This window comes from Salmo salar, chromosome ssa21, assembly GCF_905237065.1.
Source record: "Salmo salar chromosome ssa21, Ssal_v3.1, whole genome shotgun sequence".
NCBI classification, from domain to species: domain Eukaryota; kingdom Metazoa; phylum Chordata; class Actinopteri; order Salmoniformes; family Salmonidae; genus Salmo; species Salmo salar.
The window spans coordinates 32,131,491-32,156,994 of NC_059462.1; the positions used below are offsets into that span (position 1 = coordinate 32,131,491).

At 42.7% G+C, this 25,504-nt stretch overlaps 2 protein-coding genes across 3 annotated transcripts; both read left to right on the forward strand.

Annotated features, from left to right (window-relative positions):
* Positions 1–9,579: 9,579 nt before the first annotated feature.
* On the forward strand, positions 9,580–11,725 carry cld14 (Claudin-14; the record flags this gene model as incomplete). The annotated part of the gene is given in 3 exon segments (NM_001140323.1): positions 9,580–10,277; positions 10,492–10,720; positions 10,838–11,725. Coding segments are annotated over 3 exon segments (747 nt in total). The 3' UTR covers positions 11,122–11,725.
* A 2,891-nt stretch (positions 11,726–14,616) lies between these two features.
* On the forward strand, positions 14,617–25,132 carry LOC106582209 (high-affinity choline transporter 1). Of its 2 annotated transcripts, XM_014165048.2 has the most exons (9): positions 14,617–14,781; positions 15,405–15,642; positions 16,615–16,728; positions 17,401–17,556; positions 17,761–17,909; positions 18,097–18,240; positions 18,385–18,538; positions 20,207–20,424; positions 20,816–25,132. In XM_014165048.2, the coding sequence occupies exons 2-9, from the start codon at positions 15,459–15,461 to the stop codon at positions 21,467–21,469; spliced, it is 1,773 nt and encodes a 590-aa protein (XP_014020523.1). In that variant the 5' UTR covers positions 14,617–14,781; positions 15,405–15,458; the 3' UTR covers positions 21,470–25,132. The 2 variants fall into 2 exon arrangements, with proteins under 2 accessions (XP_014020523.1, XP_045560635.1); XM_045704679.1 differs by lacking the exons at positions 14,617–14,781; positions 15,405–15,642 and adding an exon at positions 16,003–16,074.
* Positions 25,133–25,504: the final 372 nt, after the last annotated feature.

Genomic DNA, 25,504 nt, shown 5'->3' on the forward strand with positions numbered 1-25,504 from the left:
ATTTTGATTTGTTTAACACTTTTTTGGTTACTACATGATTACATATGTGTTATTTCATAGTTTTGATGTCTTCACTAATATTCTACAATGTAGAAAATAGTGAAAATAAAGAAAAACCCTTGAAATAGTTGGTGTGTCCAAACTTTTGACTGGTACTGTATATTTCACTGCTGCTGACTATCAGGCAGTGAGCAGGCTGTGAGTGAGTGAGTGAGTGAGTGAGTGAGTGAGTGAGTGAGTGAGTGAGTGAGTGAGTGAGTGAGTGAGTGAGTGAGTGAGTGATGGAAAGGGGGAGAGCCGCAGGGGTGTGTGTGCGTTGAGAGAGTGCTGCAGCAGAGGCAGCTGAGTCAAGAAGACAGAGCAGCACTCGAGCACGTTGTGACAACTTTTTGCCATTTGTAGATAGGCTATTTAGATTGGTCATTATAGAGACATCCTTTTCCCCTAAAACATATTAACGTGCTAGAACTGATATAACAGCGGCAGAGCCCCTTCTGTTTTGAGCCACACCTGTTTAGCGATAAAAAAAATCCTGTTTTGCAAGTTATTTTGGCATTAATACGTGTCACATATCAGTTTGTAAACAATGTAAAAAAAATTATTGAGCTGCATACAAACATTGTCTCTTTCTTGCTTTCTTGAGTAATGCAGCTCCAAAATGCAGGTGTTTCAGCCTAGCTCTGCTTTCTGTGGTGGTGGGGCAGCTAGCGGAAAATACGGAGCGTTGGGGTTGGTAATGTTCTCTGGTTGCACCGTGATTGGCTCAGTTCTCTGTCACTCATGGGGACTCTACGTCACTGCAAAATCTATAGGGAGAGATTGAAAATTCAAGCCCCTTGGGTGCTGCCATAGATTTACATTAGAAGTGCCCATCCAAGAAGGCTCAAGGTCATTGGCCACAGATAAAATGACGTCAAATCATGTTATATGTACCGTAGCTTTAATTGGAATGATCATGTCAACATAATACTTTCAAAATCTTAGCAAGCAGTCAACATCATAAATCAAGTCGACAATCTACTGCCAAATCCTTTTCAATCCTTGTCATATGAAGATAAATCATGAAGAGAAATGATAGATAGAATGTAGCGGTGCTCATCGGCCATTGGACATAAAATTTAATCCAATCAAATTTTATTGGTCACATACACATGGTTAGCAGATGTTAATGCGAGTGTAGCGAAATGCTTGTGCTTTTAGTTCCGACAGTGCAGTAATATCTAACAAGTAATCTAACAATTTCACAACAACTACCTAATACACACAAATCTAAATGGATGGAATAAGAATATGTACATATAAATATATAGATGAGCGATGACCAAGCGGCATAGGCAAGATGCAATTTATGGTATAAAATACAGTATATACATATGAGAATGTAAGATATGTAAACATTATTAAAGTGGCATTATTAACGTGACTAGTGATCCATTTATTAAAGTGGCCAATGATTTTGAGTCTGTATGTAGGCAGCAGCCTCTCTGTGTTAGTGATGGCTGTTTAACAGTCTGATGGCCTTGAGAGAGAAGCTATTTTTAAGTCTCTCAGTCCCAGCTTTGATGCACCTGTACTGACCTCGACTTCTGGAAGGTAACAGGGTGAACAGGCAGTGGCTCGGGTGGTTGTTGTCCTTGATTATTTTTTTGGCCTTCCTGTGACATCGGGTGCTGTAGGTGTCCTGGAGGGCAGGTAGTTTGCCCCCGGTGATGCGTTGGGCAGACCGCACCACCCTCTGGAGAGCCTTGTGGTTAAGGGCGGTGCAGTTGCCGTACCAGGCTGTGATACAGCCCGACAGGATGCTCTCAATTGTGCATCTGTAAAAGTTTGAGGGTTTTAGGTGACAAGCCAAATTTCTTCAGCCTCCTGAGGTTGAAGAGGCGCTGTTGCGCCTTCTTCACCACACTGTCTGTGCGGGTGGACTATTTCAGTTTGTCCGTGATGTGTACGCCGAGGAACTTAAAACTTTCCACCTTCTCCATTGCTCTCCCTTCGATGTGGGTAGGGGCGTGCTCCCTCTGCTGTTTCCTGAAGTCCATGATCCTCTCCTTTTGTTTTGTTGACGTTGAGGGAGAGGTTGTTTTCCTGACACCACACTCTGAGTGCCCTCACTTCCTCTCTGTAGGCTGTCTTGTCATTGTTGGTAATCAAGCCCACTACTGTTGCGTCATCTGCAAACTTGATGATTGAGTTGGAGGCGTGCATGGCCACGCAGTCATGGGTGAACAGGGAGTGTCAAGTGTATTACCCCCGTGAGTACTACAATCAATATGCTGATAGAATTTAGGTAGCGTTGTTCTCAAATTTGCTTTGTTAAAATCCCCAGTCTTCCCTGTGGCTCAGTTGGTAGAGCATGGTGTGTGCAACGCCAGGGTTGTGGGTTCGATTCCCACGGGAGGCCAGTACAAAAAAAAAAAAAAAAAAATGAAATGTATGAAATGTATGCATTCACTACTGTAAGTCGCTCTGGATAAGAGCGTCTGCTAAATGACTAAAATGTAAATGTAAAATGAGTACAGGAGGGGGCTGAGCACGCACCCTTGTGGGGCCCCAGTGCTGAGGGTTAGGGTTAGGCAATGTGGAGATGTTGTTTCCTACCTTCACCACCTGGGACGGCCTTTCAGAATGTCCAGGACCCAATTGCACAGGGCGGGGTTGAGACCCAGGGCCTCAAGCTTAATGATGAGCTTAGAGGGTACTATGGTGTTGAATGCTGAGCTGTAGTCAATGAACAGCATTCTTACATAGGTATTCCTGTTGTCCAGATTGGATAGGGCAGTGTGATGGTGATTGCATCGTCTGTGGACCTAATGGGGCGGTATGCAAATTGAAGGGGTCTAGGGTGGCAGATAAGGTGGAGGTGATATGATCCTTGCCTTGTCTCTCAAAGCACTTCATGATGACAGAAGTGAGTGCTACGGGGTGATAGTAATTTAGTTATTTTGCCTTCTTTGTCTTCTTGGGTACAGGGACAATGGTGGCCATCTTGAAGCATGTGGGGACAGCAGACTAGGATAGGGAGCAATTGAATATGTCCGTAAACACATCAGCCAGCTGGTCTGCGCATGCTCTGAGGATGTGGCTAGGGATGCCATCTGGGCCAGCAGCCTTGCGAGGGTTAACATGTTTAAATGTTTTACAGAGAAGGAGGGGGGAGGGGCGGCGCGACGGTGGCACTTTATTATCCTCAAAGTGGGGTAAGAAGGTGTTTAGTTTGTCTGGAAGTGTGACGGCGGTGTCCATGACGTGGCTGGTTTTCTTTTTGTAGTCCGTGATTTCCCGTAGACCCTGCCACGTACGTCTCGTGTCTGAGCCCTTTACCGGCATTTTGCTTGTTTGATTGCCTTGCGGAGGGAATAACTACACTGTTTATTTTCAGCCATATTCCCAGACCTCTTTCCATTGTTAAATTCGGTGGTTCGCGCTTTCAGTTTTGCGCGAATGCCGCCATCCATCCACGGTTTCTGGTTAGGGTAGGTTTTAATAGTCACAGTGGGTACAACATCCCCAATGCACTTCCTAATAAACTCACTCACTGAGTCAGTGTATAGGTCAATGTTGTTCTCTGAGGCTGACTGGAACATTTCCCATTCCGCGTGATCAAAACAATCTTGAACGTTGATTCCGATTGGTCAGACCAGTGTTGAATGGTTCTGGTACATCCTGTTTGAGTTTCTGCCTATAAGACAGTAGGAGCGAGATGCCGTCGTGGTCATATTTGCCAAAGGGAGGGCGGGGGAGGGCTTTGTATTCATTGCGGAAGTTAGAGTAGCAGTGATCAAGTGTATTACCCCCGTGAGTACTACAATCAATATGCTGATAGAATTTAGGTAGCGTTGTTCTCAAATTTGCTTTGTTAAAATCCCCAGCTACAATAAATGCAGCTTCAGGATATATGGTTTCCAGTTTACATAGAGTCCAGTGAAGTTCCTTGAGGGCCGTCGTCGTGTCTGCTTGAGGGGGAATGTACACAGCTGTGATGATAACTGACGAGAATTCTCTTGGGAGGTAATATGGCCGGCATTTCATTGTAAGGAATTCTAGGTTGGGTGAGCAGAATATCCTGAGAGAGCAATGTTTCCATGAAACAGAGGATGTTACAATCTCTGATGTCTCTCTGGAAGGCAAACCTTGCTCGAATTTTGCCTACCTTGTTGTCAAGAGACTGGACATTGGTGAGTAGTATACTCTGGAGCGGTGGGGCAATGTGCACATCTATGGAGCCTGACCAGGAGGTCGCTCCATCTGCCCCTTTTGCGGCGCCGTTGTTTTGGGTCGGCTTCTGGGATTAGATCCATTGTTCTGGTTGGTGGTCCAAACAGAGGATCCGCTTCGGGAAAGTCGTATTCCTGGTCGTAATGTTGGTAAGTTGACGTTGCTTTTATATCCAATAGTTCTTCCCGGCTGTATGTAATAACACTTAAGATTTCCTGGGGTAACAATATAAGAAATAATACATAAAAAAACGAAATACTGCATAGTTTCCTAAGGACTCGAAGCGAGGCGACCATCTCTGTCAGCGTCATCCTAGACATGTAAACGTCTGTGATTTATGATAAATGTACCTATGATCCCTCTCATGTAGGCTAGCCTAATGACTATGTGGCTTAAAATTAGTATTACATGACATTACCAGATTTTTATTTAGCCTAGCAAACAGTAGCCTAACCTACCAATAAGCTGATTCTAATGTCAAATCTTAGGCCTTAGCTGCATTCAAAAGGGGTTTACAGTGATCATTCAAATATACGTTTCCTTTTTGTTGTCCTAGAAGCAGATAATAAACACCTTATTTAAGACAGAGCTCCCTAATGCGTGGAGGATTACAGTGTTTCCCCTAAGGCTATTAACTCCTCAGCGTTCACATTGTCATGGTTAGAAGGGATCCAGCTTTTGCCAGAATTGACAATTCGTAGCAGGTTTAGGAGAAGTTATGCAGCAGGTTAGGAGAATAAACGTGGCAGGCTAGGAGAATTAGGTTAAGGTTAGGAAAAGGGTTAGGGTTAGCTAAAACGCAACAAAAAAATAAGATCACCTGTTGATGTAAAATTGACAAAAGCTGGATCCCATCTAGACATGACCCATTCACATGGTATTATATCCCTCTGGAGGAGATAGCCAGGACACATAATCTTATGAGAGACTGACACAGCAGGATGGGCTGCACTGCAGGCCGCTAGAAAGGCTAATGCTAGGCTACTACTCTGTATGAAGGAATGACAGCCAGATTGGGAATATAGCCTTGCGTGCCGGTCTTCTATAGGCTCAGAATACACAAACCTAGAGAATGGTGCTAAGAAAATAGTGGCAGACTGTCTATCACTGACCAGATCAAGAGCAACCAGAACATTTGGAGGAGCTCACACTACATGGAATCTCTTGTACTTCAGGTACTGTACTTGTGTCACTCTGTTTATATTGTCTCATGATAATAGCTAAGGCATAATCATTTATAGTGCTATCATTATCTACTATTGTCTAGTGCTTTACTCTCAAATTATACTGTCCTCAAACATTTTCTATTACTTTTGTTGTTTCCATCTTACTGTTTGTTGTTTTTGACAGATCCCCATGTTGAGTGGTTAGAAGGAGGTGTGATGCCCTCTCTCTTCCCCTGGGGTAGGAACTATGTTTGCAACTAACCGTTATAGAGCCAAAGTAGAGCTACATCATACCGAGCCACGCTGTGTCACCTCCCTGACAGGACAATAAGGACACAGACATACCTATACACTGCCCTCACTTGGACTCTAAAGCAGAGGCGACACTGGTGGTAGAGGGAAAGAGAGAGTGAGAGAGAGAGCAAGCAGACAGAGAGCTGGTCTGGTCTGGGCGGTGACGTGCAGCTTTGACAGGCTTTTTGAACTATGGAGAGGCCTTTATAAATGCTACATAACATGGGTTTGTGAGTCTACATAGGACACACAGACAGAGACTGCTGGCTGCTACCCCCCTGCAGCACTAGACAGCATCAGGCAGGATATGCATGTCACAGGTAAGAAGGGGAGAGGAGGGAGTGTATGTGTTGGGTAAATCACTGAAAGTGAAGTGTGGGGTTTTTATTTTGTAACTTTTGGTACGTGCACGGAAAAGTTTGAACTCACGTGATCAGTAGCCAACAACATGTTAATCAGTTGTTCTAATGTGTGGTTGTTTCCTCCCTTACAGAATCAATCATTAAACACAAAGAGCATTCTGTTCCCAGTGTTCTACTGAGCTGCTTTGCTTTGATAGAGTATGAAAAAATATAAACAGTGACTGTTTTGTTTCAAGGTTGGTGGTAGATGAAATGATTGATAAATGAAAACTGGAAAGTGGAGTGAAAAGTGGATCATAATACTGATATCAACTGTATTCCCTCTGAATGAGGCAAAGGAAAACCGTAGTATTCTATATCATAAATAAAATGTGAGAAATCCTGTTTATATGAATAACACAATATCAATGACATGTGGATTAGTTCGGTCTGTCACTGTCCAGAGTTTGTGTGTGTGTTTTTTATTTGATTTATTTATCCTTTATTTAACAAGTCAGTTAAGAACAAATTCTTATGCACAATGACTGTGTGTGTGTGTGTGTGTGTGTGCGTGTGCGTGTGTGTGTGTGTGTGTGCGCGTACATACGTCACTCACTGGCAGCAGTAGCATAGTATCAGGACTCTGATCTCATATGGCAGGTGTCCACACGTTAACCACTCTTCTCTTCTTCAGATAATAATTGTTTTATTACTTTATGCTCTATGACACAATCAACTTAGCTGTGACATTTAATAGTACTGGCATTAGTTAAAAACAAAGATAGTTGGTGTGGAAATGTGTGTTTTATTGTTCACTAAATCAACAGCCTTCTCCTCTCTACGCTCTTCAAATCAAAAGTAATTTTCCAAAGTGAGTTATAGAGGAAGGAGAGGGCAGGGAAAACAAAATGAAAGTGGGTTCCCAACACTTCTGACCTTTCTGCACCTCAGAAGCCCCTCCAAAAATAGCATATTGATACGAGTTCATCCTATGGTCATTTGAAATTAGGTCTAGAGTGAGGGAAAGCAATGTGTTCTGTAAGTGCTGTATGCAAATTATTGATCAAATGTGTTTGACGCAGCTTGTGACTAAATTCCAAATCTGTCTGTGAATGAACTTTTGTAAAGTTGAATATTCCAACTGCATGTTACATATTATCAGTGAGAAAATCTCTGAGCGCACTGAACAAAAATATAAACGCAACATGTAAGGTGTTGGTCTCTGGTTTCATCAGCTAAAAGATCCCAGAAACATTCCATACGCACAAAAAACGTATTTCTGTTCAATTTTTTCTGACATTCCTGTTAATGAGCATTTCTCCTTTGCCAAGATAATCCATCCACCTGACAGGTGTGGCTTATCAAGAAGCTGATTAAACAACATGATCAATAAAAGGCCACTCTAAAATGTGCAGGTTTGTCACACAACACAATGCCACAGATGTATCATTTTTGAGAGAGAGTGCAATTGGCATGATGACTGCAGGGATGTCCACCAGAGCTGTTGCCAGAGAATTTAATGTTCATTTCTCCAACAGCGTTTTAGAGAATTTGGCAATACATCCAACCGGCCTCACAACCACAGACCACAAGTATTTTTTTAAACATTTTATTACACCTTTATTTAACAAGGCAAGTCAGTTAAGAACAAATTCTTATTTACAATGACAGCTTAGGAACAGTGGGTTAACTGCCTTGTTCAGGGGCAGAACAACAGCTTTGTACCTTGTCAGCTCAGGCATTTGATCTAGCAACCTTTCAGTTACTGGCCAAACGCTCTAACCACTAGGCTACCTGCCGATAGGGGGGAAGTGAGACCTAAGAGGATTTTATAAATAAGTAACAACCAGTGGGTCTTGCGACATGTATACAGAGATGACCAGTTTACAGAAGAGTATAGAGTGCAGTGACGTGTCCTATAAGGAGTATTGGTGGCAAATATGCATCTGTTGGTCACAGATATCTTAAAAAGAAGATAGGGGCGTGGATCAGAAAACCAGTCAGTGACCACCATTTGCCTCATGCAGCGCGACACTTTTCCTTTGCATAGAGTTCATCAGGCTGCTGATTGTGGCCTGTGAAATGTTGTCCCACTCCTCTTCAATGGCTGTGCGAAGTTGCTGGATATTGTCGGGAACTGGAATACGCTGTCGTACACGTCGATCCAGAGCATCCCAAACATGCTCAATGGGTGACATGTCTGGTGAGCATGCAGCCTATGGAAGACCTGGGACATTTTCAGCTTCCAGGAATTGTGTACAGATCCTTGCGACATGGGGCCGTGCATTATGCTGAAACATGAGGTGATGGCGGCGGATAAATGGCACGACAATGGGCCTCAGGATCTCATCAGGGTATCTCTGTGCATTCAACTTGCCATAGATAAAATGCCCATACCATAACCCCACCGGCACCAACGTTGACATCAGCAAACCGCTCGCCCACACGACGCCTTTATCTTGTCCAGGTCGCAGTTGTAAATGAGAACTTGTTCTCAACTGGCCTACCTGGTTAAATAAAGGTTAAATAAAAATCTGAGATATCTACTGCAGCCTTCATCCTCCACATACAACACCCGTTCTGCCAGTCACATTCTGTTAAAGGTCCCTAAAGCACACACATCCCTGGGTCACTCGTCTTTTCAGTTCGCTGCAGCTAATGACTGGAACGAGCTGCAACAAACACTCAAACTGGACACTTTTATCTTAATCTCTTAATTCAAAGACTCAATCATGGACACTCTTACTGACACTTGTGGCTGCTTTGCGTGATGTATTGTTGTCTCTACCTTCTCGCCCTTTGTGCTGTTGTCTGTGCCCAATAATGTTTGTACCATGTTTTATGCTGCTACCATGTTGTGCTGCTGCCATGTTGTGTTGCTGCCATGTTGTTGTTATGTTGGGCTGCTACCATGTTGTGTTGTCATGTGTTGCTGCCATGCTATGTTGTTGTCTTAGATCTCTCTTTATGTAGTGTTGTGTTCTCTCTCTCGTCGTGATGTGTGTTGTGTCCTATATTTATATTTCATTTATTTGTATTTTGAACCCCAGCCCCTGTCCCCGCAGGAGGCCTTTTGCCTTTTGGTAGGCATTGTAAATAAGAATTTGTTCTTAACTGACTTGCCTCGTTAAATAAAGGTTCAATAAAAATATGTAATAAACATATCTGTGTTCCCAGTCATGTGAAATCCATAGATTAGGGCCTAATTTATTATTTCAATTCAGTGATTTCCTTATATGAACTGTAATTAAGTAAAATATTTTAAATTGTTCTATGTTATGTTTATATTTTTGTTCAGTATAAATCAAACAGTATGATTCAAATAAAACACATTTTATTGTACTTGGGGAAATGCAATATCTATTATGGGCCAGCTGAATGCATATTCCCATTAAATCATTTTAGTGTTTTTAAACACAAAATATATACAAGAGTTATAAAACAGTCTCTCATTTAGAAGTTAGTGGTTTGTCACATTCAACTGAGCTGGGTGTTGGTTTCTGTGAATGTTTAATCATGTGTGTTCTCCACAGGAGCAGCGGGACAGCCTCAGTCACAATCAAAGAGAGACTAGCTGCCTGAGCTCAGAGGACCACGCTCAACACGTGGAGCTGAACGAAGAACTTGTTAGTCACAGACTCAATGACACCAGGGACAGAACCCTCTGAAGAAGCATCTGTTGAAGAGCTCTAGAGAGCACATGGAAGACAAGCACTGAAGCCACTGAAGTCACTGTACAGAGCTCCATAGACGACACTGAAGACAGCGAAACCACAACACCTGAGCTCCAAAGGGACCACCACTGCAGGATGGCTTCAACACCGTGACTGACTCTAGACCCTCTGGAGTTCCAACAGCACAGCTGGGAACCAGAGCTAAAGACCAGAATATTAGGATACTAAACTCATGTCTCAAAGCCATTATTGTGTGGTTGTGCGTGTGTCTCTGTGTGTGTTGATTTGTGTGTGCTGTGTGTAGCGTTGTGTAGTTTTGTGTGTGCAGTTGTTCATTAGCGGATGTTCCAGACATGGCCAGCATGGCGGTCCAGCTGCTGGGCTTCTTCCTGGGTCTGCTGGGGCTTGTGGGTAGTGTAGTTGCTACAGTGCTCCCCCACTGGCGGCGGACGGCCTATGTGGGCTCTAACATAATCACAGCCACTGCCTACATGAAGGGGCTCTGGATGGAGTGTGTGTGGCACAGCACGGGCATCTACCAGTGTGAAGTACATCGCTCAATGCTGGCTCTGCCACCTGACCTGCAGGTAGGAATTATTGGTTGTTTGATTTGTTAATTGATTGATTGATTAGATTAATAAGGTGAATGCACCAATTTGTAAGTCGCTCTGGATAAGAGTGTCTGCTAAATGACGTAAATGTAAATGTAATTAATTTGAGCACACGGTAGCTTATTAAATAGGGGGTAGGGTGTAATTTGAGCAACAGCCATTATGATAGCAAACTCTTCTCCTTCCCTAGGCGGCACGGGCGTTGATGTTGCTGTCCTGCCTGACCTCCACCCTGGCAGCCCTCGTGTCCTCTGCAGGGATGAAGTGTACCCGCTGTGCCCGCGGCTCGTCCATCAAGCATGCCCTGGCCATCAGTGGAGGGGTCTGCTTCCTGTCTGCAGGCATGCTCTGCCTAATCACTGTCTGCTGGACAACCAATGATGTCATCCTCGACTTCTACAACCCCATCCTACCTGAAGGTACTATTCAATATATTTAATTCATCTTTTATTTTATAACTCTGATACTAGTTTTTTTTCACTTAAACATGTTTGCAGAAATAACAAAATAACAAGAAATGTTACTTTGTGTTACAGGTATGAAGTATGAGATTGGCATGGCGGTGTATTTGGGCTATGTCTCGGCCTGTCTTAGTCTGATGGGAGGAGCGGTGCTCTGTTGGAACTGTGAGGGGCGGCCCAGGAACCCCCTCCATCTACCTCGTCATCGCCACCCTTGTCCTCCCCTCGTCTTCAACACTATAAACAGCCCCAACACCCCAGCACCCCCCTACTATCCCCCTGCCGCCCTGAAAGGGAACTACGCCCCCTCACGCACCTCACTGTCCAGCAATGGCTACAGACTCAACGACTACGTCTGAGGGATGAAGTACACACTCAATGAATGCTTCTAGTGTGTAAGTGCAAACACTCAATGATTAAGTCTGAGTGTGGCAGATAATAGAGACTGATTGAGGGAAGTTGAAACTCAATGACTACAAAATAAAGACTCAAGTTACTTTTAAGTGAGCAAGTACACACTCATTGACTTTCCAGCAGACCTTCAGAGAGTCAGTGAGGATCAGTGTGGTTTACAGTGTTGATGTTGTTCAGGTTGTGTCCTTCTTCTCTAGGACTGCCCACAGCTAATCCTGTACTACTTATCCTGTACTACTTATCCTGTACTACTTATCCTGTTGACTTTGTATGTTTACTATAAGAGCCCAAAAAAACATTAACAGGACTTATTCCCTGATACAAAAATGAGCTTCCTTCATAAAGGCCTTTAGGAAAAAATGACAGCAGGTATGATAATGGTAAGTCAAGTTTTATTTCACATGTATTATTTGTTCCCGTTTCATTGCTCATAACTTAATGGATGTTGTGAAGCACTTCCTGTCTTTATAGTTTTATAGTCTCATATTTGTAAACTGCTTAATACTTATACTGCTATTTTAAAATACAAAGTCACCATGGTACAACAGACTACGTTTGAGCTTGAGTATGGTGGTCGGATGCTCGCTATGTGCATTAGCCTAACTGGACTAAAGCGCAGAAACCTCTGGGAAATGTGATCTGTGCCAGGCCTACGACGACCACACGGTGTCACCAACAGCCTGTCTAGAAGGTGAGTGGCGTTCACTGTTCAAGAAAGAAAGACTAGCCAATTGCTTGGCAGATATCAAACTTGTTCTTGGTTGAAGACAGGCAGCTTAGAAAACAGTTTCATTTAAACATAGTCAATGTTTAAAGGACACTGCTTTTCAAAAGGTTCCTATAATTTCCATGAATTATGTCCAATACCTAAATCAATATATCCAAGTCAAACTCCCTTTAAAATTGTATACGTCTTTTAAACATTTATTTTGACTGCCATTTTAAGTTAGCTAAAAGCTAGATTTGATCATTTACACGCAGTCTATATCGCAGTCCATGTCAATTCATTATTGTTGTCTCCTGTTGCAGTCCCCTACCTGCGCTATTAGCCACGGCAGGCGAGTGGACATGTTTATGAGTTGTTTGTGTATTCTGAAGCTATCCAATTAGATGTATCCTTTCTCTGGCAGACCGTCAACATAAAGCAAGGTAAATTAGATAGAGCTGTCAGAGGAACAGATAAGTCAGCTGTCTGGTAGACTATTTATTAAATTGGTCAACATGTTCAGTCTAAATATAGAAATGAAAAATGACTTTCCAATCTTCAATGCAAAAAGAGGTCCATTGCTCTTTGAAATTAGACAATGCCTATATGAAATGTGCACTGAAATGAGTAAATTGCGTGAACAGACTGAAAACCGATACACTCAAAAAAAGAGGGGTTCAACAAGGGTTCTTCTAAGATCCTCAAAGTTCTTCGAAGAACCTTAGGGTTCTTGGCACTGAAAATTGTACCCAAAAAGTTATTCCAAGAACCCCATAGAACCCCATAGGAGGTGGGGTTCATCGAGGAACCTCCTTAGTTGGTGGGGGTTCTTGCAGGAATCTAATTGCCCAACAGAAACATTTGGATTTGAATTTGAAAGGACAGCAGGTTCAGTCACTTAACTGAAACATTTAAAGATCTCCTCAATTTAAGGTAAATGTCTCTTGTATGATCTAAATTGATATTGTTATTTTCATATTTGTGCAACTCTTTCCCAAACAGAAAATTGACACAATTCAATGGATATCAACCAACAAAGAGGTAAGAATATGTATACTATAAGAATATGTTGAAGGCTAGCTGTATTGGGTGCAGATGACTGAACTGCTCACTTTTGTGTCTGTGTCTGCAGGTATACAGATGAGGAGGCATACAAAGATATGTCAGTTGGTATTGGTATGTTATGCAGATCACATTTAGCATCCTCCTCCCTTACCTCTTCAATTAATATCCCATAGGCCTCTACATTATGGACAATGTATGTGTATGAAGACCATTATCAAAACAGTTTTTTAAATTCACATTTACCACAAAAACTAGGGTATGAATACTGTTGTGTGCATGTTTTGTTAATCATCTGTATAATGACTATTTTTGGGATTCACACCCTCCCTACACCTCTGATGAATATAACAGGAAACCTGTTCGATCACCATCATTCTGGTTATGGACAGGAAGAACATCAACAGGACAGAGGATATGTCCATGTGACTTGGGGCTCTGCTGGGAGTTTACCTCATGTTTAGATGTTTTAATTCTGCTTTTCCACTGAAACCATAATAAACACTGATAACAAAAATATTGTGTTATTGTTATTGTTCTGCATATTATTAATAATAATAACAGGGGAGGGGGGGTAGTTCAGAAATGTACCCCAAAACGTTCTTCAAAAGGTTCTTTGAGGATCAATTAAAAGGGGTTATTCAAATAACTTCTAGGGTTCCCCCACAGTTTCAATTTGAAGAACCCCTAAAGGATACCCCAGGAATCTTTTCTTTTTACAGTGTAGATTGGATGGAAGTGGTTGTTTCCAAATTTCAGTACCGTGGACAGCAACAATCGGACAATTGCGACTTTATACTCCAAATCCCTGATTAGCTCTCTCCAAATACTTGACGCACACCACGCAGAGCTACTAAATGCACACTGAAAGTAGCACAATGTTGGTGTAGGTCAGGGATCATCAACTAGAGCGGATGGTCGGGGGCCTGAACATAATTCTAAATAATCTGTAGACTGCAAATTGACTGCAAAAAGCCCACACAAATATATTTGACTAAAACATAATCATTTGAAACCTTGCTTACATTTGTATATGATCACGTCTCTCTATAATCCGTGGGAATATTTGGTAACAGATTACCAAAATTAAAATCACGTGGAGATGATTTCCTGGTGTTTTCTTGTCTTTTTATGTCCAACAGTGAAAATCCCCCCAGTCCCCTCCCCGCGGATCGAATCGCCAGTTGGGTAACTGGTGTAGGTGTACATTTTTGGAATCTGACTGATTCTCGTTCCTATTGCCCTCGGCTGTAATGTTAGACACTATCCTGCATCAAATGGCCCATGTTTTACCAGATAAATAAATCATTTAAATGTTACTGGATGTAGCAAGATAAAGGCCATCCATCCAGCATTCTAACCGCCCACGATCTCAATATTCTCCCACGTAAAAAAGCACAGTGCTTTCATTTGCACTCTACAGGCGCCTGTGTGAACGTCAATCACGTCTAAATGTAACCTGGAGAGTTAACGGGGTCCATTCAAGCCGGACGTTTTAGAGGGCATCTCTCCCCTGGGTGTGCGTCATGCCATTCCCAATTAGTTTTTTTCCTGTCCTTTCCTGGAACACCTTCACTGTCTGCCTCTACACAACCTGTCACTCTTATTGATAAACCAAACCCACCACTCCCCTTCAGCTTCTCACGCCCATACCCCCACCCCCCTCTGACGAATATTCCTCTCATAAACCACACCGGGGAATTACACACTGGTGGCGTGGATTACGTTGAGTTCTAAGATTTTTCCTAACAGGATCTTACCCATTATTCTCTGGAAATCCAGTTGGTCGCACTTTTGCAACCACCGCCCGACGTCCATCTAAGAGCCAACCATAAAGGTAGGAGGAACACAGCTGAAATTACGTATAAGTGTGTGTGTGTGAGAGAGAGATCGGCGGGTCTTTGAAAGGAAGTCGATATTACTGCTTTAGCCGCTCCTGAAACCCTGCCGTCAGCAGGAATTAAACATGAAAAGTGCTTTGATTTTGGTGGTGTGGCACGAAAGACCCATCCAGTTAAAATGTCTCAGCACTTTATTTTCCTGGTAGGGCGCGCGCTCCGGGATGGGTAATGCGCCTTTTACGCACATGTGAAACCGCTGTAGAACATAGCCTTTTCTACATCTGATAAAACATGGTTACAATCACAACCCCTGTATAACTTTAAACATTATTGTTAAACCCATAATCATTCGTGGGTGTATTATGTAGCCTACATGATTTTGGTCAACATGTAAATCAAACCGTCCACAAAATCTTCAACAAAGGAGTGGAAAGAGAGAGAGCTCGGATTGTCAAATAATATTATAGCCAATACAAATTCAACTAATTATTATTCAGACAATTAAGTAATAAAACATTTACATCTGTTTGTCTTAAGAAAATACACGTTTGATTGTGCGTCTGATGACCACTTTACCGGGAGTGGCTGAGTGGCTTCTTCCTCTCCATCCCTGGCGCAGGTCTCAATGAAACGCCGTTCCTCGCGCAGAGACTGATCACGGCAGTGGAAGAGGATGGCCGTCCACGCCGAGGGGATCGTGGCTATAGTGATCTTCTACTTGCTTATTCTGGCCGTGGGGATATGGGCCGCGTGGAAGAACAAGAACTCTGGGGTGTCGGAGGGCCAGGACCGCAGTGAAACCATCATGGTCGGCGGGAGGGACATTGGGTTGTTCGTCGGTGGATTCACCATGACGGGTGAGTTGTGGAGACTTCGCGACTTGGAGAAAGATTGTGGCAGGGTTGGGTTGGCTTGGGACCAGGCCAGCTCAGTTTTGAAATCAGTGAAACAACATTTAATTCATGATTTGAAAACCTACCATTGTTTCCTATGAGGATGGTTTACATTTAAATGTAGACTTCTTCCTAAATTGACTGATTTGTTGGAGAGGAATTGCACCTTGCTTTTATTTCCAAATATTTCCTCTGTCAACTTTAGAGACAGTTTAGTGATGGGGAAATTTAAATCAATAATGTTCCTCATGACACAATGGAAACTGACGTAATAAGACAAATGTTTTTCCCGGACCTTTATCAACTGTTGCGATAGGCATCGCGAAAATCAATTACCTAAATTTCAACGACAGCTGTTGTATCGAGTTGGACAACACAGTGTATCGACAGGCTAATGTAAATGCACACCGTCTCATTATCAGAATTATTCCCTTGTTTTAGTGAGAACAACATTAATTGACGCCAGAGTTTATTAAAGACCCAGAGCATTTCCTAACTAATCTCTTTGATGCTATTTTAATAACAGACCCCGGAGGTGCAGGCTTTTATAGGAGCGAAAAGTCATCAATTATTTATTATCCACCAGTTACAGAAATGCTCATGAAAATAATAGTAGCCTAATTGATCTATGTGAACCGTTTCATAACTTAGCACTCCTGACATATTCATTAGCTTTATTAACTGGGAATAACAACTAGGTTATTAACGTTCTGGGATTTATTCGACTAAATATATCAGATTTGACATTGTTTTTATGATTGGATATTAGTTGTGTGATTGATTTAAAGGCTACAATGAGGCTCTAAAATTAAGTCTATGAAAAACATAAAACTATAAAGACATCTCAACAATTTGAAACATTTTTTTTAGACAAGCTTATTAATGTGTGTTAAATCTTTTTTGTATCTTAAACTATGTGATGAACCTCTCCTCCAGCTACATGGGTGGGCGGCGGCTACATCAACGGGACCGCGGAGTATGTCTACCTGCCTGACTACGGCCTGGCCTGGGCACAGGCTCCCTTTGGATACGCCCTTAGTCTCGTAGTAGGTAAGGACACTAACCAATTGTGTTGGGATTCATCATCATCAATGAAGGGTAGTACATAGTACTGTCGTTCCACAAATTAGGTGCCTTTAGAGTATAGTGTAACTTTGAGAGAAAAAAATACGTTTTATTTCACCAGATATTTACATTCTGTTCAACTTCATAAAAAATACTGTAGTAAGTGCCTATTAGCCTAAGTATCAAATATAGTGACAGGGTTGACTGTAACAGTGGTGATTTCATCTTATATCACCCATAAATCCCCTTGCTAAACAGGGAATGTCAGCTTGTTGTGTGCAACAGGGAGGGGCCATTGAATGCCAGCTTTACAAATCATTTAAATTGTGAGAATATTTCTAGCCTGGCTATCTATGGGTAACAGCGTTGACGTGTTATGCTCGACCCTCTCAGTTTTTCACCACAAACACCAGAAAATGGCCAAAAATAGTAGAACCAGCTCACCTGCTTTTACACTAGGATTTGACTATTAGATGTTCATTGTTTCTCACCATATTAAAACAAAATGAAGTGTTACTTCATGTAACAGGGTTGACATTAAAATGAGGCACAGGTTGTTGTTGTTTTTTAACCTTAAAATGAATCACTAATCATTTTGTGGGACAACCCAGTATATCAATGACGATAATTGTTAATGGTGTCTCTCTCGGGCTCCAGGTGGCCTGTTCTTTGCCAAGCCCATGCGCTCCAGGGGTTACGTCACCATGCTGGACCCGTTCCAGCAGATATATGGGAAGCGCATGGGGGGGCTGCTCTTCATTCCCGCACTCATGGGGGAGATCTTCTGGTCTGCCGCCATCTTGTCAGCCCTGGGTAGGCTTGGGAACCATACTATTTTAACTCCATTGTTCAAATGAAAAATCCTTATTGAAAAGGGAGAGATGGGGAAAATGAATACGTTATACATTCTTCAATAATCAGCTGTTAGACTGTAGCACCACATGTTTATTTATTTGACAAATCAGACCTGCCTTCATACCTGCTGCTGATCTGTGTGTGTCCCTGTGTTTTGTCTAGGAGCTACTCTGAGTGTGATCGTGGACATTGACATCAACATGTCGGTGGTGATCTCAGCCCTGATAGCTATCTTCTACACCCTGGTGGGAGGGCTGTACTCTGTGGCCTACACTGACGTGGTGCAGCTCTTCTGTATCTTCCTGGGACTGGTGAGTCCAACACAAAGTGTACTTCCTCCTTTGCCATAAAACTCCAGCAAAAAACGTGCTATGTAGAGCACTGCAGGATGATGTACTCTCCAGCGCTGATCATGGTGCTGAACCCCCCCCTCATCTCTCTTTCTCTCTCTCTCTCTCTCTCTCTCTCTCTCTCTCTCTCTCTCTCTCTCTCTCTCAGTGGGTCAGTGTGCCGTTTGCCCTGTCCAACCCAGCGGTGTCAAGCATCAGTGTGACAGCTAAAGAGGCTGTGTACCAGACACCCTGGCTGGGTAAGATAGACTCAGCAGACACCTGGATGTGGATCGACAACTTCTGTCTTCTGGTATGTCATCAGTCACCATAATCATCAGTCAATTATATTGACTATAATGTAATTATGGTTAGGTTTGGAGTATGTATTCATTATAAAGCTGTGTGTTGGTTTGTTATGTATCGTGTGTATTGACTGTGGTGTTTCTGTCCCTAGATGTTGGGGGGGATTCCGTGGCAGGTGTATTTTCAACGGGTTCTCTCTGCCTCTTCAGCTACGTACGCCCAGGTTCTGTCCTTCATCGCTGCCGCTGGTTGCCTGGTCATGGCTGTCCCTTCCGTCCTCATAGGAGCGATAGGGGCCTCCACAGGTAAACACACACGCACGCACACAGGCACGTGTAACCGATGTGAAATGGCTAGTTAGTTAGCGGTGGTGCGCGCTAATAGCATTTCAATCAATGACGTCACTCGCTCTGAGACTTGAAGTAGGGTTTCCCCTTGCGTTGCAAGGGCCGCGGCTTTTGTGGCGCGATGGGTAATGATGCTTCGTGGGGTGTCAGTTGTTGATGTGTGCAAGGGTCCCTGGTTCGAGCCCACGTTGGGGCGAAGAGAGGGACGGAACCTACACTGTTACACACGCACACACTCACATATACACAGGCACTCACATACACACACACAAACATTTGCCTCACACATATTTTCTCATTCATTACGTTGTTCATATCCATGAATCCACTCCCATTATTATTTACTAATGGGAAGTATGATCAAAAGCCCCATCTTTCTCTATCAGCTTGTTTCTTCAACGTAGCTCAGCTCAGATGTATACACCAGCAGGCAGGATACAGTGGGATGTAAACAACACCAGACGGGTCCTGTCATACAGCACGAAGAGGGATTCATTAGGAGATGTGATTTCTGTCAATATTACATCAGAAGGAAGACTAATTAATTAGGTTGATCTGAAGATTCTTCATCAAAGTCACCGTTAATCAACAGCTGTTTGTTAAAGTCCAGAAGTGAGAAGGAGAGCGAGACTGACTGACTAGGGGTATGACTGACACGGATGAGTGAGGAGAGGGGGAAGGGGGAAGTGGTAGAATGGAGGGGGAGATGAGGTACTCAGATGGCAGATATATGTTCTGATGTTGTGATGATTTATTCCTCTGTTGAGAAGCTGTATCTTGCCTGCTGAGAGACATGCAGTTCCTGTCATCACTGATGAAATGACAACGTTCAGAATAGTGTCGTAATATGGCTTCGAGACTAGAGATATTTTCTAACAGCCAGATTGAATCACATCTGTTGTATGTACGGATTTGATAAACCCTGCCCATATACAGTTGATAAACCCTGCCCATATACATTTGATAAACCCTGCCCATATACATTTGATAAACCCTGCCCATATACATTTGATAAACCCTGCCCATCCCATATACAGTTGATAAACCCTGCCCATATACATTTGATAAACCCTGCCCATATACATTTGATAAACCCTGCCCATCCCATATACAGTTGATAAACCCTGCCCATATACAGTTGATAAACCCTGCCCATTCCATATACAGTTGATAAACCCTGCCCATATACATTTGATAAACCCTGCCCATATACATTTGATAAACCCTGCCCATATACAGTTGATAAACCCTGCCCATTCCATATACAGTTGATAAACCCTGCCCATATACATTTGATAAACCCTGCCCATATACATTTGATAAACCCTGCCCATATACAGTTGATAAACCCTGCCCATATACATTTGATAAACCCTGCCCATATACATTTGATAAACCCTGCCCATATACATTTGATAAACCCTGCCCATATACAGTTGATAAACCCTGCCCATATACATTTGATAAACCCTGCCCATATACATTTGATAAACCCTGCCCATATACATTTGATAAACCCTGCCCATATACATTTGATAAACCCTGCCCATATACAGTTGATAAACCCTGCCCATATACATTTTGGAAAGAAAGTACGTAAACTACTGTGTCTGTTGTATTCCCCAGATTGGAACCAGACTACATACGGGGCAATTCCTCCCAAAGAGAAGGACCAATCAGATATGATCCTGCCCATCGTGCTGCAGCACCTGTGCCCACCCTGGATCTCCTTCTTCGGTCTGGGGGCGGTGTCTGCCGCTGTGATGTCATCAGCGGACTCCTCCATCCTTTCAGCCAGTTCAATGTTCGCCAGAAACATCTACCAGCTGGCCTTCAGACAGTCTGTGAGTACACATACACACGCGAACGCAGGCAGGCACGCACAGTAAACACGCAGGAAACACACAGTAAACACACAGTACACAAACGCACACAGATACAAACATTAAACACTAAAGTCCATATCTAAAGTTTCTGAATAACTTTTTGGCCAAAAACTTCTGGTCCAGTGCTGGGGCCTTCTGGGAATAAATCACTGCCAGATATTCAAATCTAAATATTCAATATGTAGGTTTGTGTCACAAATGAATATCTAACAGAAACTACAATGTTTTATTTATGTATTTAAATGTTCATATAGGTTATTTGCACATATTCAAATACATCAAACAGAAGATAAAGGAACTGAAACAGTCTTGTACCTCTTCCCCCTTTCCTTCTCCTCAACCCCCAAAGGCGACAGACCGTGAGATCGTGTGGGTGATGCGAATCACCATCTTTGTGTTCGGAGCTCTGGCCACCGCCATGGCGTTGCTCACAGGGACAGTATACGGACTGTGGTACCTGAGCTCCGACCTGGTCTATGTTATCATCTTCCCCCAGCTGCTCAGCGTGCTCTTCATCAAGGGAACCAACACGTACGGCTCCGTGGCCGGCTACGTCTTCGGGCTGCTGCTGCGTATCGGGGGAGGGGAACCCTACCTCAAACTACCCCCCTTTATCTACTACCCCGGCTGGGTGCAGCAGGAGAAGATCCACCACCTGACTGGAGACGTGGAGTACTTCATCCAGCAACGCTTCCCATTTAAAACGGTCTCCATGCTGGCCTCGTTCCTGGGTAACGTGGCCTTCTCCTACCTGCTCAAGTACCTGTTTGAGTCTGGCACTCTGTCTCATAAGTATGACTTCATGGATGCTGTGGTGTCCAAACACAGTAAGGAGATCATGGACAAGACCACGCTGGTCAGTAGTGACAACATCATCCTGTCGGAGATGGCGCCGGTCAAAACGCTCCTCAGCACCTCACTGGCCGGGACGTTTACGAACACAGAGGCTCTCAGTGACGACGAGGAGTCCAGCCCCGAGTCCTTAAACAACGACCAGGAGTAGAGACCAGGACCCAGAGACCAGCACCCAGAGCCCAGGACCCAGAGCCAGACCTAGACCCAGAACTGACTAGAACCAGCCCTCCTGGGGACCTACCTTCCTGCAGAATTTTGCTCCAGCCTTGCTCTAACATACCTGACGCTACTAATCAGCTGCTCATCAGGATCTTTAATAGCTCAACCAGGTGTGCTATAGTAGAGCTGGAGCAAAAGCCTGCATACCAATTGCTCTCCAGCAGAAGGGTTAGCCAGCCCTGATGTAGATCCTTGAACCCAGGCCCAGACCAGGTCTGTCCAGCCATCCAGCCCCGTCGTGTTCTCATCATATCAACCACTGACTGACTCTCTGTGAGTCAAACGCCACAGCCATTTTAGTTATCTGTTCTCAGTGCTGCTACAGTAAATGGAGTCATTATAAAGGTAAGGTAATCAAGGTATAAAATATAACTGTCTGTCTGTGTCAATAGGGAGCTCTGAGATGGATGCCAGCCCAGAGGGTGATGAGAATAATGCAATATTTAATTGTGTGTGTGTGTGTGTGTGTGTGTGTGTGTGTGTGTACGTGTGTGTGTGTGTGTGCGTGAACAAATTCATATCCATTAGTTATGTGTCTGAAATCAGCTTTAGATTATTTTATTTATTTATTTATATTATTTCCTAATTTGTTTAGAATGAATTTACTAATAGAGCAATACTGTTTTTAGGGTCCATGCTTTAAATATATATATATATGTCATTACAAATCATTACAAACTGTTGATTGTTTTTAGTCTGTTTTTATGTTGTGTGCTCATAATCTAATTTACACACAATAACCTGGTACAGTTCAGAATACTCAGTGTTAACAGTATTTTAATAGTAACTGGACTTGAACAGAGCTGAGAAGAGAAACTCAAATCCTATTCGATGTTGTCCATGTCCCAAAATCCTCCTCTCTGCAGGTATAGAGGTTCAGTACTGTGCTGTTGTGTTTGAGGGGAACACTTGCTATATTTCACAGTCTTACATCAGATTTTTACTGAGAAACTACCGTGTGTCAGCAATATAGGTGACAAGACATACAAATACTGTATTAATGGCTATACTGGTTGAAAGCGGACCTAGCTGTGGTTTTCATCCATCTGCATCAGAAATTACACCATATTCCCTATATAGTGCACTACTTTTGGCCAGAGCCACATAAGGTTAGGTAGTGTGCAATATAGGAAATAGGGTACCATTTGAGATGGGCCCTATAATCGTTTGTTACCTTCTCTAAACTGTTATTGACTGCAGGGCAGCAGCAGAGCGGCAGAGGGGTTTGGGGAGGCTGAGATTGCTCCTCCAAGGATCGTATCAATAACCCGTTTGCACGAACTATTCGATTCTGCTCCGTTCGTTCTGTCCGTCTGCCCCGAGAACATTTGATTGGTGTTCCAAGCTGGTTATGAGCTGAGACAGGAAAAGAACAGCACTGGTTGTTTTGGTATCGGTGGTTGTAATGATTGGAAGCCGAGCAGGTCCTATGCTGAGTGAATGAGCTACCTTTCTGTTATCACAGTTGTTACAGTTTGATAGGTGAACGCTGACAGGCCCCGGCTCTAGCCTTTTGGGGGGCCTATGTTTTATGTTTTAAACTTCATTTCCTGAAATTCTACACATTTTGCCATGGAGTGTAGAGAAAAGGTTCCAATTTATAACACATTTCATGCAATAGTACATTTTGCTGTGAGGCATATGTTCTGCAATTTTATCAATTTTGCCATGGGGTGGAAAGATATTTTTGCAGTTTTAAAGCAATTTTCCTGCAATTCTACACATTTTGTAATGACTTATGCCATGTTAATATGATATCTGACTGAGAATGCCAAACAAAATTAATGGGGGCCCGCAGGAGGTCAGACCCCCTGGGCATTCGGTATTCGGCCATGATTACTACAAGTTTGGATAGCTGACGAGTTTAACTACCACTCTAAAAATTGTTAGCTGACATGGCTAACTGAGTGGCTGTCAGTAGCTAGGTTTCCATTCAATTTCCATGCACATAATCTAAAATCTGCATAAAACAATATGCTTATTTTTCCACCAGAGATGTGTTTTCCATTAAATGTACTTTTTGCGGATAAAATGCTGTGTGTGACGTAATGCAGATAAAAATAACTTTTGTGGTTAAATTTCCATTTAACGGTACGAATGAAAAATAAAAGTTAGATGGGTTTCCTTCGCATTTTCAGCTCTACTGATGGTTTTGTCACAAAACCTTTTGAGTTATATAGCAAATGTGTCCACTTTGGTCTTGGCACGTGCGCTCTAGCCAACAGCTCGCAGATAGAGTGCAGGTAGGTTACCTATGTTATGAGATTATTATGGATAAGAGTGTGTTTTTCAAATGGCAGCCAGGAATCGATCATGTCACCAGAAGAAGAGCCTCAATATTTATTGGAAAGGAGCATCAAGTTCATCACTGTGCACTTTCACCACCCTGTGAAGTTCATCATAACTTATTTCAACTGCAGCCTAATAAACTGCATGATTTTCTGAGTCGTAGTGGGAGGACCACACAATATATCATTGCGTCACTCTATGTTTACTTCGATAGGATGGTTATTATACCAATATCTGCGCATAAAGGCGCTTCCACTGCCATTTCTCACATAATTCATTTTACAGACACAAAAAGATCACACCATGTCGAACAAACACCTTGTCTGTTGGCATTTATAAAATTGTATCGGTATTTCATGTTTCCATCAGCCCAGTCGTGACTTTTTTTATGCATCAGGTAATTCATGCTCATGAAATGGCTGGATGGAAACGTAGTCAGTGAACTGACATAAGAAGGAAAAACTGCTGACGCACAAGCAAATTTCAAAATTGCACCTGGTGTATTATACTACTCTAACTGTCAATAGTAAGTTGAGACCCTGACTGACTTCCTTTAAAAAAAAAACACATTTGTGGGGGGAGCCCCTAGCAGCCAGGGGCCCTAAGCTTATGTCTCTAATGCCTCAAACCAGCCCTAAACGCTGAGGAAGGTCTGTTGACCAACAGGTTGGTCAGAGAAAACATGTCAAAATGCAGATTTGAGATGATGATGGGAAATGTGGTTGTTGTTTCGATGTTGTTGAGTATTTCTGTTGTCTGCTTCACTCCTCTCAAAAAGTATTTGTTAGTAAACATTTGCTGGTCTTAATATATAGTTTGAATCTGTTTGAATCCGTTTGAATTATGGCCTTAATTTGGGTAGTATTGGGAGCTGCTCTGATGCTATGCAAAGTGTCAGAGTGGGCTTGGATGTCAGGAAGTCTGTTTAGAATGTAATGTGAATGTAAAGTTTCCTCTCCTTCAACCAGGAGACCGGCTTCATGCTGTCTTATGTTCTACAGTATCACTGGAAAATCAAATCAAAATGAAAGAATAAAAAACATAATCATTTGCTCAGCTGGCTATACTAAATGTGCTTCTATGTTGTCAATGGAAATGTATATTTTTGTGTGATACATGTATATACCAACAAAGTCAGTATATGAACAAATGTAATATACGTTTCAATGCAACATTATATATTATTTATCCGTTTAGTGAGGTGAAATTACAGCTACATAATTATTTATTTATTTATGCAGTGTCTATAAAATGATGGTGATTAATATGTGAGGTAAATAAATGACATTATTTAGCACATTGATCATTTGTCTTTCATTGTTTTTGTGTATGACATATAACCAGTGCAGTGTGAGAGCTGTAAACAGCTAGTATAAAGAGAGTGCTGACTGGCTGCTTCTATAGCTCTGGGTAACGCACCACGGTGAGCGAGACTGACTAACAACATGACGGGCCAAGGTCTTCCCTTTACTCTCTAAACAATCTATTCAGCTCCAGTATTTTGTTGGTATTTATGTGTAGCCCTTCCTCTGTGATCTCCAACCAGGGCATCAAACCCACTTTAGTGAACAGTGAAAAGACAGACTGATTTCTCTGCTGATATGCCAATATGGTGTGTGTGTGTGTGTGTGTGTGTGTGTGTGTGTGTGTGTGTGTGTGTGTGTGTGTGTGTGTG